This window comes from Syzygium oleosum, unplaced genomic scaffold (assembly GCF_021117445.2).
Source record: "Syzygium oleosum isolate NSW1041296 unplaced genomic scaffold, Sole_v2.1 Sole_v2.02, whole genome shotgun sequence".
NCBI lineage: Eukaryota > Viridiplantae > Streptophyta > Magnoliopsida > Myrtales > Myrtaceae > Syzygium > Syzygium oleosum.
In genome coordinates this window covers 22,739,007-22,752,969 of record NW_026607486.1, presented here as the reverse complement: position 1 = coordinate 22,752,969, position 13,963 = coordinate 22,739,007, and the positions used below count along the sequence as shown (strand labels likewise).

The following is a 13,963-nucleotide window of genomic DNA, read 5'->3' as shown; positions in this document are numbered from 1 at the left end:
AATTGAACATTCTGGGAAAGATCCTGGAAAAGTTCTATAATGTTTACCTTCAAGCAGATCTGTCTCCTGATCCCATCACTGCTATAGTTGTCATACGTGAAATGAAGTGAATGCCCTTTACTTCTTTTGCTTAGGAGGGGTAAAAGAGAAAGAATATGACCTTTGACTTATATGCATTCCCTTTGGAAATTTACCATCTCATTGGAAAATGTTTTGTCCATTTGGAAAAACGAACACATCATTGGAAATATTACAATCACTTGCAAAAAATTATCAAAACATTCGAAAGAATTGCCAGAACTTTATAAGAAAGATCTATCGAACTTGAATGAGAAATCATGATTTATCAACATGTTTAGGAAGTTATTCATTTAAAGAGCAATTACGAACGCATGTAAAAAATTTTCATCATTAATAGAAAAAAAAACATCACTTATGAAAAGGAACCCACATATTTGACAAAATTAGGATCACGGAGGAAAGATAATCAATGATGAAGGAAAAGTTCATGATTAAGTCAGATGTTCAACAGTCCATCGAAATAAACTAACATGACATTAAGAATATATTTAGAAGTTTATCCATTTCTAATGATATTTTACCGTCATTTGTGAAATATTATATGAAAATTACCAAAATATTCGAACATTTACCATTGCTTGTCAATCATGAAATAATCAGTCAAATGTTCAAAAAGGACGCTGTAGAATGAAACTGACATGGAAGTATTAACACTTGATAAATTATCGACAAAATCGAGTAATTACCACCACTTATGAAAATCTATCACATTGGAAAGACTACCATTATTTATGGGGATTAACAATTGAAAAATCCATAATCTCTCTGCAATACTAGGAAGTTACTAAACGGGGGAAATAAATGAAAGTTTCAAAGAAAACACTTGAAAAATGTACAATCACTAGCTAGATATTACCATTGCAATATCAAGTTTACCACCATTCATGAAAAGCTGGCATTTCTTTGTCCATAACATGTTCTTTGGTTTTGAATTCTGCCTTTTGTTTCGGCGATAATTTTCTCTAACACGACAAAATTAGGATCACTTAGAAATCTTTACCGCGATATATCTATAGTTTTATGCTTTCATGTTACATCTGATTCCAATCGCGTCTTATTTCAGTAAGTTCTATACTATTTTCAAAGTTCTGTATTTGATGTTAGCTTAATTTGCCTCCTATTTTTGAATAGGAAGTCCGCCCTTTATCGTATGGTTTCCCACAATAATTGATGGGGCGTGACTATGAGATTATTCTCGGGACTCAATCTACTGTCCATTACGTAGGATGTCTCAATGTGAGAGAGATAGCAAATTATGCCATTTCTTGATAAGATATAAGGTTAAGATCCGGCACCATACTATCCCGAAAATGCGTCCACAATCCGAATTCGAAACGGTGTTGATAGCAGCACAAAGGGGCTCCCCGGTCAGATGATCTGGGAACTTTATACACGCAACAATATCTGATGAGAAAGATACAAGAAAGCACAATGAAAGAGCGCATGATAAATCAGCTGCATCCCAGAAGGTATAGACTTCGACTCGGATCAGAACTTGAGAGCCTTCAAGTCTCATGAACACCTGCCCACATATGCATTCCATCCTTGAAGGCGGTATTCCCGAGCTGCCTCTGCCGGATTCAGAGCCTTAATGATTCCGCGACCAACTATTATGATATCACTGCCTCTGTCATGGATCACCTGGAAGTACATTTTCAATCGCATGAAGTCAGTTTCAGCCAACAAAAGGATACATAATATGCAGCTCAAGTTTGAAATGCTTGAACTTTGTCTGCAAGCAAGCAACCAACTCTAAGGCGTTCATCCATCTGGCTTCCGAATGGAAAAAGCATAAACAGAAATTGCCAAGTGAAAGCAAGACATTCTTGTACTAATTATCTTAAGCCTAAGTCAGACAAGACTCAATACTGTTCTATTGCAATTCAGTAGCATCTGATCATATGAAATGGACCTTAAACAACACATTCCACAGGACAGCCACTTACTCTTGAAACAGTCTTTGCCAATATGGCCAGCTATTCTTACTATAGAACAATTTTCTAACAACAAAATAGGTGACAAGTTAAAGCCAATACTGGAGACATTATGCATAGATGAGGAAAATTCATATGCACAATAGAGAGATGCTTTATAGAAAGGTCCCAAACTAACGCCCATCTCCTAATTTTATTAGCGAAAAAGTATTTTCTTCCTCTTTGTTTTAGCAAGCAAAGAGACAAATGCCAGTTCAGCACCCCACAGAGAATCATTTTGAGAAAATTGTGCACACCAACCTAGTAATACTAACATACAACCCATCCACATCGGTGAAGCTGAAAATTTAATGGCCACTAGAAGTAGCAAATTGATTTCAACATTTGAAGACAATGTGTAGACTTACAGAATGTGGAGTGTTGTATTGTTGCCCAAGATTGTCACCACCAGTTACCAATTGAACACCAGGGGTAGCCTGAATAAATGCTGGATTCACTGGTGCCCCTGGCCAAGATGCTGGATTAACTGAGATGAACCCGATAACAAAATCAGAATGATCCTCTGCAATTTTTACTGCCGCTGCAGTGTAATCCCCTTTGGCTAGGTTACCAGCTGAGCTCATTTCAGCAAGAAGCAATAGGCCTCTACCTCGAGGCAAACCCTGTATTGTTCAAGGATCATCATAACGATCAATATGATAAAAAAGAAGATCTGTTTCAAAAGGTTTACTAAAAGCAGTCCTTTCACAGAACAAACCTTTAGCTTCAGTCCATCAACAATTCCAGGACCAGAGATAATGTGAGCATTAGTTATATCAGCCCAATCTGCTATTCGAAATATACCACTGCAAGCGCAACATTCTAGAGTTCAGTCCATAGAACAATAAAGATGGAGAGGAAACAGCTACTCTTGAGTGAGTCATACCCTTCATACTGCATTGTCACTGTATTACCAATATCAGCAAATTTGCGATCCTCAAATATCAAAAAGTTATACTTCTCCGCAATCTGTTATGCCATTCAGTACCATCAGCAAGAAATTCACAGCCGTCGATGGTTTAAAAATAGCAGGAACTTGAGATTTATAAAACCAACAGATCTGCATATGCACAAGGTTCTTAAAGATTTTCTGAGCGCATGGCTCTTAAAAGTTGTCATCAAAGTGAAACTAATTTTTCGCATTACTTGAGTTATATATGATCGACAAACCAAAGAAAACACTTACCTATATCAACAAAAGAGAAAAGAAGAATCCGATAATGGCATCAAAATAGCAGAGTATGGTATTGGCACATACCATGCGCAGTCTGGAACCAAAATCCGGGGTGAAATCAGGTAATATGTCTACATGGGTTTTCAATAAACATATTTCTGGCCCAACCTGAAAAAAGTCCAGACAAAAAATGTGAACATAGGGACTACTAAATCTAAGGCATTTTCACCGAATGGAATGTGTCATTAGACATCAGAAAAGGAATTATAAACAGCAATGCCAGTCCATGGAATGATACTGCTGAGCAATGACTATAACTCCTGTTCGGAGATAGTGTAAGTTTTCAAATCATGCCATAGGATAGCAGATGCAAAGGGCAGTTTATGGGAATTCAATATGATATGTCCACTATTGACAGAACTTTAACCCAAGTGGGCAGAACAATGATAACAATGACAGTACCAGAAGTTATAATAATGTCGTGACCCCCTTTTTGTCCGAGAAAATCTAAAGAACAGAAACAAATGCCAGATGGATATAAAAATGACAAGTCTAAGTAATGTTTGCAACTCAAAATCAAAATAATGATGCCCTTAGTTTATATATCTTTATGCAGGTTCATTTATAGAAAAAGATATCTCTGCACGTTTCATTAAACTAATCTGCAAATATCAAGAAAGAAGAAGAGAGTATCAAACTCTTGACCTTCTCAGCAATATCAAGCAACTCGGCAGCAGTCCCCACATCAGCGGCGACACATAGATTACTTTCCTTTTCCACCATCACCTCATATAACCTCTTCCCAGTGGCGTTCTTTGACAACTTTGCCCTGTCCCCATACCCCAAAAACCTAGGTTTCTCCTTCACTTCCTTCGCAGGCACAGCCACCCTCTTGTTCTCCTCAAGAAACTTCAGCACAGTGGCCTCCATATCATCCCCTAGCTTCCCCTTCTCCTTCAAAATCCTCACCATTTCTGTCAGTTTTATCATCGCGTGCAGCTTGATCCCATTCTCTTCCAGATTCTCTCGCCCTCCTTGCTCTCTATCGATCAAAACCACCGCGTCGGTCACCTTCAACCCCACGGCACGCAGCGGTGCAGCCGTTTCCAGCACCGACGCGCCACTGGTAACCAAATCCTCGATGATCAAGCACACTTGATCCTTCTTGAATTCACCTAATCAACACAGAATGAATGACGCATCAAAATAACACGATGCAAAATCCAAGCTTAGCAAACAGCCAGGCAAGAAAACAACAACCTCTGTTGATCGCATTGGATCGCCAGTAAAATCAATGACTGTCGTCCTCAATTAGATAGATTTAAAAGCAACGTTCTTTATGTACAGACAGGCTACCGCAGTACCTTCAATCGCTTTGGAAGTACCGTAGTCCTTGATTTCCTTGCGGCGCATGACCATCGGAATGCCATTATAGACGGAGACGCACGTCGCTATCGGCAGCGCGGTGTAAGGGACGCCGCAGACGATGTCGAAGGCGGTGGAGGCGACGGAGGAGATGAGCGCCTGGGAGATGTCGCGGAGGAGGTCGGGGTAGGAGACGATGAGCCGGAGGTCGATGTAGATGGGGGACGAGATGCCGGACTTGAGCTTGAAGCTGCCGAACTTGACGGCGGAGATCTCGTGGAGCCGGAGGACCAGCGACTCCATCGACGGCGGCGGCGGCGGCGGCGGCGGGAAGGAGGAGGAAGAAGGCGGGCTGCAGGGTTTGTCACGTTGCGATGCGAGGGCGTGGCGAAGTGGGAGTGCGTTTGATTTTGTAGTGGTGGTGGTGGTGAGGAAGAGGAGGGAGGAGGAGGAGAGAGAGTGGTGCTTGGGGAGCGTGCGGGGTGGAGAGAGATGGAGTGGCGTTGGGAAGAGTGAAGTGAACATCTGATTCTTTTCCCCTTTTCTTTCTCTCTCTTTCTTTCTTTTTCAGGGCCACGGCCCTCGGGGTTTTTGCTAAATTGCCCAAAATCCATTCAATTTTCAGACATGATGATTCGCCGGCAAAGTGAAGTGAGCAAAAATAAGAGCCAAACAATATGGCCTCACACTTGTTTGCGCGAATAGTCCTCACTCATCGGATTATTTTACACTAACATCCATACCAAAGAAAAGCTTATTTTTCCCTCATCTCTCTCTCGGTCTCGTCACCGCCGGCCTCTATCCCAAGCCCCTTCACGGGACGCGGAGGGCCCGGACCACCCGATATTTTTGAATTCTCTCTGTCCGTTGTCTGCTGACAGTATGCTTATTTAATACATTGTTTCTGTAACAAAATTCGAATTTTTCATCATGTTGGGCCATGTAGCAGAACCCAACTTTCATCGCGAGAGATCAGCAGCAGAGCGCCGTGTTTGAACTGATGGAGATGCTGACACAAGCAAAAAATGGAAGATGACCTTGTCATTTTACTTCCACGACCAAATCTCATCAAAGAATACATAGAGAGAAATGATAAAATATATAGAAGACAAGTATGCCAAAGGATAAACTCTGCATTGTTACTAAGAGAACAGCTGCTGGTTAGCCCGTGTTTTCGGTATATAATTTGTAAGGATCTTGGATACCACGACATTCCCAACATCATGACTATACTAAGTTTTTGTATCCCTTAGAACCATTCCATCGTCTGCTAATTCCTCATAAAGCCAAGTTAAAAGCACTGCACAATAGCAGTAAGCGCCGAAACCTCCATAGTGGATATCAAGATGTCATCTCAATCAACAGTTTCTTCTGGTACGCTATAACTATAATGGTCCCCATCTGGAAGAACAATTCACAAACGGTGGTCAGAGAGTCTGGGATCAAATGGAAAAAAAAAAAAATCCTTCTCCAACAAGATTTCATCTAACATCACATGAACTCACAAGTTCTTAAAGAAAGCCTCATGGCATACAAAAACATTGACATATTACTGCTCGATAAAATGTTCAAGAAAGTGCATTGTCCATTACATGCAAATCTATTGCTGTACGTAAGGATAGCCCTAAACATATATGATTAAAGTGCCAACAACTTTTGATTTGAAGAAGCTTGATATGAGCTTTCAGCCTTTCAGTTCAAGTGGATCAGTTGGTCCAAAAGAGGGCTTTCATTAAGAGCAACAATCTATCTATTCTTCAGAAAGAGGGTTTTCGACAATAGCAACCATCCACCAGAATCAGATACATTGAGAAATTAAAGATGACACCGCGAAGCATAGGCAAAAGAAAGTATACTTTTTTTCTGAGTATCAACAGAAATGCTCACATACTATCTACACAAGTCCTACCAGAAAAAATAAACAGAAAGAATCAGGCCACTCACGATCCAATAAGTTAAGCAGCACCTTGTGTTAGAATCCAACTAATTGCGGCAAATTGTGTCCCATTTTCCTGTTAAATTCTCATCGAAATAATTCCTATGATATACAACCTCTTCATACAATGCAGTTGTCTAAAGAAATGTAAAGCAGTGGAGGAAAGTGGAAACCACTGTAAATCAAGAACTCAAAGCATGAGCTTTAACGAAAACAAGGTTACCAGGAAATGCCCCTTCCCGGCAGTCAATCATTGAGAATTTGAGGATCAATAAACCTCTTTTCTCGACAACCATCCGTGACAATATTTGCATCCTTGTCCATGTTATGGACTACATATTTACATTCTGATGAAGAAGACAGTTGTTGTCTTCACTATATAAGTAGTACGTACAATCCCCCTTGACCCCTGTCCAGAGAGATGATGAACACCAATCCCAACTAAATATTAGTTAACAAAGAAAACCCAACATGAACCCTATGTGGATTCACATCCCAAATCCAAAGACATGTCCACATTGTGACTGACTCAACAGTAGCCAGTCTTAATGGAGAAATCAGCATTGAATATTTGCAGAAAAACAGTGCGGAAACTTCTTTGACCCTTCAAGAACAGCAATCGGGGCAACGAATCAACCCATTCTCATTGCACTCCAAACACCTCTTCAATGCCCCTTCATCTTCATCGAACACCTTCCTACTTCCGCTGCAATTCGTGCACGGGACAAACCTCGCATCCCCACAACAATCGCACACGAACCCAGGCGCCCGTTTCGGAAACCGCTCGAGAATTTTCCCCAATTCGCCGACTTCATAAAGCTGCTTGATCACATCAACTCCGCCCACGTACTTGCCCCCAACGAAAACCTGCGGCAAGCTAACATTTTTCTCCCCCAACACGCTCAGCAGCTCCTTCCTATACGCCGAGTCCATCGACACATCCCTCTCGTCGACCCAAACCCTGAATCCCCTTAATATCATCCTCACCGCGTAACAATCCTCGAACGTCCTCCGAACTCCACGCAAACTGGTGAAATACACCACGATCCTATCCTCCGTGCCCGGCAACCTAAACGAGCAGCCGTGATCATACCCACAATCGACCGACTTCGCGGGTTTCAGCTTGGAAGGGGCATGAGCAGCCACGGTCTGGGCCTCATCCGCGCCCCCCCGAGACGGGGGCTTGGCGGATTCGAACAAGCTGCGGAGCCTCCGGACCTTACCTTTGATGGAATCGCCGGTGGGCATGAACGATTCGATCGAGCTGTAGATGCTCTTGACGGAACCAGCTCGCTCGAAAGAGGGCTTACCGCCGCAGGGCTTCTCCGCGGGCTCCGCGCGCATGGTGACCGACCGGTTGAACGGAGGCGATCTCCGCTTGGCGGAGAGATCGAAATTGGCATCGCAATTCGCCATCGAAGATCGCAGGAAGCGCGGGGAAATGACCGAGCAGGTCCGGCAAATCGTGTGTTTTGACAGTTCACCACGCGGGGGCTGACGTGCGATCGAAGCAAAATGGCGGAGAGACGAAATGGTGGAGGAGGAGGCGGAGGAAGGAAGGAAGGAAGGAGGAGGAAAAGTTTGTGGAGGAGCTGGCTTTGGGAGGCGTAGGCACAAAGGCAGGACGAAGAGGATGATGAAAAGATTATTGTTTGAGGATTTTCGATTTTTCGTTCAATTTGGGAGGTGGGGGCTGATATGACTGGACGCAGCACCGCCTGCTCGGAAAGGCGACGCGGTTCAAAAGCATTTGGTTTGAATCCGATGATCTCGAACGTGATTGACTCGTGTCGTCCCACATCGGCCGCCCTTTTGCTTTTCCTTCTTTTTTCGTTACGAACGGGAGCCGGAGCGTAACGGAAAAAGCAACCAGTTTCGTCGTCCTAAGCCCGTGTTGGGCCAACCGTGGAACTAAAAAGTCAAAGGAACCGGTTTCGTCCTCCTAAAGCCCGTGTTGGGCCAACCGTGGAACTAAAAAGTTCCAAGGCATTGCGGATGATGATGACCTCACCCCCATTCCCCTTTTCTAGAAATAATAATGTTTTGAGGTGATTAGCCAGTTCTTGTGCGAGGAGAGCTCGGGATTTCATCGATAGAGCTGCATCGCCGGGCGCCGAAGATGGATCGTTAACGTTGGCAAGTTGGGAGTCGGGGAATACCGGACTATAGAGGGCCCCGAAGGGAATACTTATAATAGGGCCTTCAATTTTGTTGCTTATATTACGAGCGTCTTAAGCTTTCAATTTGTGCAACAGCACAGAAAGGCCACCAAGAAAAAGAAGAACATGAAAAGTAAGACTACTTATTTCCGAATGCTAATGCTCATTAGGAAGTAAATGAGAATTGGGGAAAAGATAAATGACAACTTATCTCACAAGGGACGATTCGTTTAAGTCCATTTCATTCGTAGATGAATTTCCCACAATAACTTAACGCCAAAGCCATTCTATTTCCACCAGCATATAGTTTTTCACAATGCTGATCCAACAATAATTGGTCAGGGTTACACAAATAGCAGCTATGCGTCATGCACATTGCTGAAAAAATGCCAACTTGAATCATGGAAGGCTTTAAAATAATCATCGGACACAATCTGGATTTTGTACTCACATGTGAATTTCTTAAGAGCCAATATATGCCCTGCAGAATGCACTATGGACGAATTTCTAATCGCAGATGCATACTCCTCATACGTTTCGAAGCTATTTCCAAACAGTACTACGTTCTTCAGCGTGGCCGCCTCCTGATTGGCATGCAGAAGATTGTCGTATAACTCAGCCTCGCAATGAGGCATGTAAAAAAGCGTGGGCTTTAGAGCACAGCGACGACCTTGCTCATTAACTGAGAGGACATAGCAACCAAGAGCTTGTAACACTTGAGATTCTGTTGCAGAAAGTATGGGATCAAAAACTTCTATGCCGCCCATCCAACTGAACTTTCTCTTCATCAATAATAAGAGACTCAGCTGCAACCTCGGGGTTTCATATGAGTCAATGCTGCCAATACCATAAACAACCACCTGCATCTCCGATTCAGAGCCCAAAACCCGGCGAAAGCAATTAAAAGATTCTGAATTTGCAATTTGCTCCACAAAACGCCGGTAGAACTGAGAGGTCTCCATCCTCTTCATACATATCTCCAGCTTCTGCAGCAATTTTGAGACTCTTTCAGTATCAATGTTGGTATCTGCTGGAGTCCATGCTTCTCTTACTTCTGGAAGTTTGATCCTCGGGACATATCTTCTTTGTTTGCCACGCCGTCGTCCAACAACAGTCCATTCTCCGTTTAAGGAACAATTTCCAACGGTAAGAGGTTTGGCAGAAGCAGCCATGTCAAGCAAGATCTTCTATCCTGATTTTGATCCTGCTCGAGTATGGAAAGTCAACAGGGTGATCCATAAAATGACCGTGTGGGGTAGAAAACAGAGAAAGCAAGACAAGCATATACACGGTATGCGGAAAGCAACACAAAAATTCAACAAAGGAATGCATTGATTCTGCCATATACACTCCATGTACTTCTGTTTTCTTATCTCCCATTTTGTTAGGTACCTTAAAGACGACATAGACAGCAACAGAAAGGTTGACTGCAAAACTTAGGTAGTCATCATCAGCCGTCTTTACAAATGAATTGTCAGCCAAGATGACATGCGCATGACCAAAACTATCTATCTGCAGAACTCTATCCTTCAAAGTACAGTTAGACGTCATCCAGAAACATAGACTAGCACAGGCATGTTCTCATTACTCATTCCCTAAACATCACAGATGGGATCTGCGTTTAATAATCAAGGAATCTAATCATTTCTTCTTCAACAGACAACAGCATCAATGTCGTGTTGACGACCCAAGGAGGAATCTAGGCATTATACATTGATTTCGAGGATGGAAAGAGCAGAAAAGATGCTGCTTTATTATGAATCCTTCTATATTTTACGCAACAACTGCGTTTAATAGTCAAGGAAGCTCGTGGAGTCCAAGTAAGAAGTTAATCGAGTATATGAATAATACTCTTCCAATCAACTCAAATATCCAAATGACGCCCGTGTATGCTCATTCTTTCAAAAAAGCACTTGCTTTTAAATCAGTCGAAAAGTAGTTTCAGTTTTCACAAACAGAACAGGATGTAAGACAGTGAGAATGGCATGCATGTCCCCCACAACTATGCCTTTCAGTTGCAAAGCAACAGACAAAACTTCCTGATCATCTACACTTCACTGCAGTCGACATAATAAATAGTGATCAACACCAATTAAAAATCAAAGCAACCAAGAGAGATGGACGGCTCCCTCAACAAGAAGGAAGGGGTATCGCTAGTTTGCTCGAAAATGCTTCTATATCAGTTTCCTGTTTATCCTATGCAAGAATTGCAAGTTGGATAAAGGAACCAAAACTCGAAAACTATGAGCAGTTCACTCGTTCTCGGCTATAGCCACATGGTCCACATATGCTCCAACCTCTTCTTCTTCTTTGCTATGATAAATTCGCCTCTAGCTTGAATCGAACCGAAAGTGATCTTTCAATACACAAGACAGAAATAGATAGCTCAAACTAAAAATGCTATCGCCAGATCCAACCTGATGATATCAGCACCAGAATCTTACACGGGACTTACGAAACTCTCCCCATTGCCGAGGCAGAGCGAAATCGACTCTTCCCGTCTCGAACAAATTACGAATACCCCGACGCGAAAGACGCGATGCATCATAGAAGAACCGATCGAACAGCAAACACGAAACTGATGCACCGGCATTGGCGCTAAGATCGAGACCGGAAGACTCATTCGCCGAGGCGAGAATTCGGCCAAAAAAGAGGTCGAGAGTTGCAGTTGGTGAATTTTTGGAGTTACCTTCGATTCAGGAGAAGAGAGAGCGTTTTGATCCGGATCCGAGGGATCGAAAATTGCTGTCGAGCTCAAGCTCCTGGTTCGTTCTGGAATGGAGTCCTCTTCCTCTTCCTCTTCCTCGTACCGAAGCGTTCGCTTTCGCTGTTCGATCCCGCTTCGGAATTCAGAGCGAACTTGGAAGAGGGACAGGAGAATCGGAGAAGATGGAGAAACCCTAATGCACCTTCTCTTTCGGGCATTCCTCTTCTTCCCTGCCTCTGCGGCTCTGCCTCTCTCCGGCTGCGCTTTTGATTTTCTATGGAAAAAGCAGAAAATAATATAAAATTGCTAAAGAAAAAGTATATGCGAATCTATTAATAAAAAAAATTCAGAAAATTCCGAAAATGCTGATATTTTTTTTGTCGGACCAAAAATCCCTGAATTTTTTTTTTGGTCGAAGAAATCCTTGAATTGAAGTAGCGTAATTTTTCAAAGTTTCTCCAAATGCTAAAAGCTCGACACAAATCTTCTTTATTTGAGCTTTAGCATTTTCAAATAAGGGATTTAATGAAATATTTTATTCCAATCTTATCCTCACTAATATATATTACCCCTCAACCTTGAATGGAAATAGAGAGAAAGCCGGGGTCGATTGTGGCTGGGAAGTTCCTCGGCACCAATGTGAGGGAAGCTTTGCCGAAGGTCTCGTGAGTCAAATTCTATAATTGAAGTCCTACTCGGGTTTGTCTCAGTGGCCACTTTTCCTACTTGGGAAGGGAGAGGTGAGAAATTCGATTCCCCACCTTATCGGGAGTTAGTGGTGAAGACGTTTTGTGTCAAATGTGGATTTCGACTCTCCCGTTCTGTAAAGAAGCAGGGTAAAAGTCTAAAAGTGAGTTAAAAATTAAAATAAAATAGACAAAAAAAAAGTCCTACGAGAATTGCACCTTCCAAGATCTGGTCGAGGGGAAGGAGAAGAGGGGAATCGATTGAAAATTTTGATTTTTTTAGATTACAATTGGTTTTTGAGTAGGACAGCATATTGAAGTCTTGTGTAATGATTTTATTTAACAGTCAAAGCCAAAAAAAAATATCTATATCGTAAGAGACTCTTTTGATTTAAGAAAAAAATGGTCATCAAGATGGTTTAGTATTCTATTAAGTTATCCTAATGTAAATTCCTATATATGTTATCTTCATTTGAGAGAGTGCATGCTTAAGATTGTCTGAAATGATAGACTAGTCGAGGCTTATAAAAATTGGCTCGAACATCACCATCAAAACCTATCAATAAAAAAAATTACAAAACTTTGTTCATCGCCAATAAAAATATGAAACTGCATCCGCAATTACAATTGATTTTTTTTTTCCTATATAAATACGTTATTAGTGTTTTGGCACGTGCTTAGCGGAGTGGCGACTTAAAGGGGCTAGTGGTGGCTTTAACCCTTATTTTCCGATGTTTATTGCGCTTTGGAAAATGAGTTAACGGAAAATATTTTCCTACCAAAGTTTAAATTTAGGAAAATAGTTTCCTCTTTAAACGAACGAGAAAAACGTTTTCCAAAATATGACTTGATATTGACATTGGGACTCGAAACTCTACGACTGAGCACGAAAACCCCAACGTTAATTCCTAATTCCAGCGTTCAGGATCATGTCTTCGGCGATCGAGCCCAGGTCTATCAAGACCCGGCCCGAGACCACGGTGCTCAACCCTAGGCCCTCGACGCCCACGCTCGGGTCCATCCAGGGTGGGGGTGAACCCCTAGTGCTCGTACCCGATACTCCAACACCCGAACTAGGGTCCACAAAGACCATGTTCGATCCCCGACGGTCGAACTTTAGTCCCAACCCTTAGGCCCAGGTCCACAAAAACTGTCCGCGGGTCATCGGTGGTTAGGGTGAGGGGTGATTAGTTCCCGGTCTGATCCAGTTCTAAGATGGAACCGAGGATCGGATTGGGAGAATTGACACTCCCAGTAATCGGATCAAACCGCCAGTCCGGTCTAGGCGGTTTTCAATTTGGGTAGTCCGTTTTGCACACCCCTACTTAGGGTCGGTACTTAGTTAATAGAACGTTTATTCATATAATTTTTTTGAAAAAAATTACATATTATTATTTTATTCCTTTTCTTTTCTCTTTTCTTTCTTTTCCTTTCTCCTTCTTCCTCTGTTGGCCACGTGCCTTGGCGATTGGCCAAGACATAGGTCGGTGAGCTCAAGGATTGACCGAGGCCGACAAGCTTGTGACTCGCCAGATCCAGGCAAGCTCGGGCTCGTGCGAGGCCAGCGAGCTCGAGCTCGCTTGTGACCATCGTCGCTGGAGGAAAGGAGATGAGGATAGCGGCGAGGAAGCAAATGAGCGCCGGAGAGGAAGAAGGAAAAAAGAAACAGAAAAAAGAAAAGAAAAACATAACAAATAAAAAATTTCAATTGTTTTTAATAATTGTCTTATGGAAAATCAAATCAGATTTTTTGCATCAAATAACGGAAAATATTTTTTAATTGATTTTTAGGTTTCAGCTAAATATCAGAAAATAAAATCATTTACTTGAAAAATGACTTATGGAAAATATTTATTAGAAATGGTACATTTTCTGCGAAATA

The 13,963-nt window shown here is 42.2% G+C and overlaps 3 protein-coding genes across 3 annotated transcripts; all 3 read right to left on the bottom strand.

The window, feature by feature from the left end:
- Positions 1 to 1,547: 1,547 nt before the first annotated feature.
- LOC115684910 (uridine 5'-monophosphate synthase) lies at positions 1,548 to 5,158 on the bottom strand. Its single transcript, XM_030609856.2, has 7 exons — positions 4,593 to 5,158; positions 3,934 to 4,403; positions 3,313 to 3,396; positions 2,941 to 3,023; positions 2,773 to 2,860; positions 2,423 to 2,677; positions 1,548 to 1,722 (listed from the first exon to the last, which is right to left on the bottom strand). The coding sequence occupies exons 1-7, from the start codon at positions 5,116 to 5,118 to the stop codon at positions 1,594 to 1,596; spliced, it is 1,635 nt and encodes a 544-aa protein (XP_030465716.1). The 5' UTR covers positions 5,119 to 5,158; the 3' UTR covers positions 1,548 to 1,593.
- A 1,549-nt stretch (positions 5,159 to 6,707) lies between these two features.
- LOC115684906 (uncharacterized protein At5g39865-like) lies at positions 6,708 to 8,347 on the bottom strand. The gene has a single exon (XM_030609853.2). It carries the CDS (start codon positions 7,943 to 7,945, stop codon positions 7,136 to 7,138), a length of 810 nt encoding a protein of 269 aa, XP_030465713.1. The 5' UTR covers positions 7,946 to 8,347; the 3' UTR covers positions 6,708 to 7,135.
- A 557-nt stretch (positions 8,348 to 8,904) lies between these two features.
- On the bottom strand, positions 8,905 to 11,671 carry LOC115684947 (protein SENSITIVITY TO RED LIGHT REDUCED 1). Its single transcript, XM_030609912.2, has 2 exons — positions 11,378 to 11,671; positions 8,905 to 9,892 (listed from the first exon to the last, which is right to left on the bottom strand). The coding sequence occupies exon 2, from the start codon at positions 9,858 to 9,860 to the stop codon at positions 9,048 to 9,050; it is 813 nt and encodes a 270-aa protein (XP_030465772.1). The 5' UTR covers positions 9,861 to 9,892; positions 11,378 to 11,671; the 3' UTR covers positions 8,905 to 9,047.
- Between the last annotated feature and the right edge of the window lie 2,292 nt (positions 11,672 to 13,963).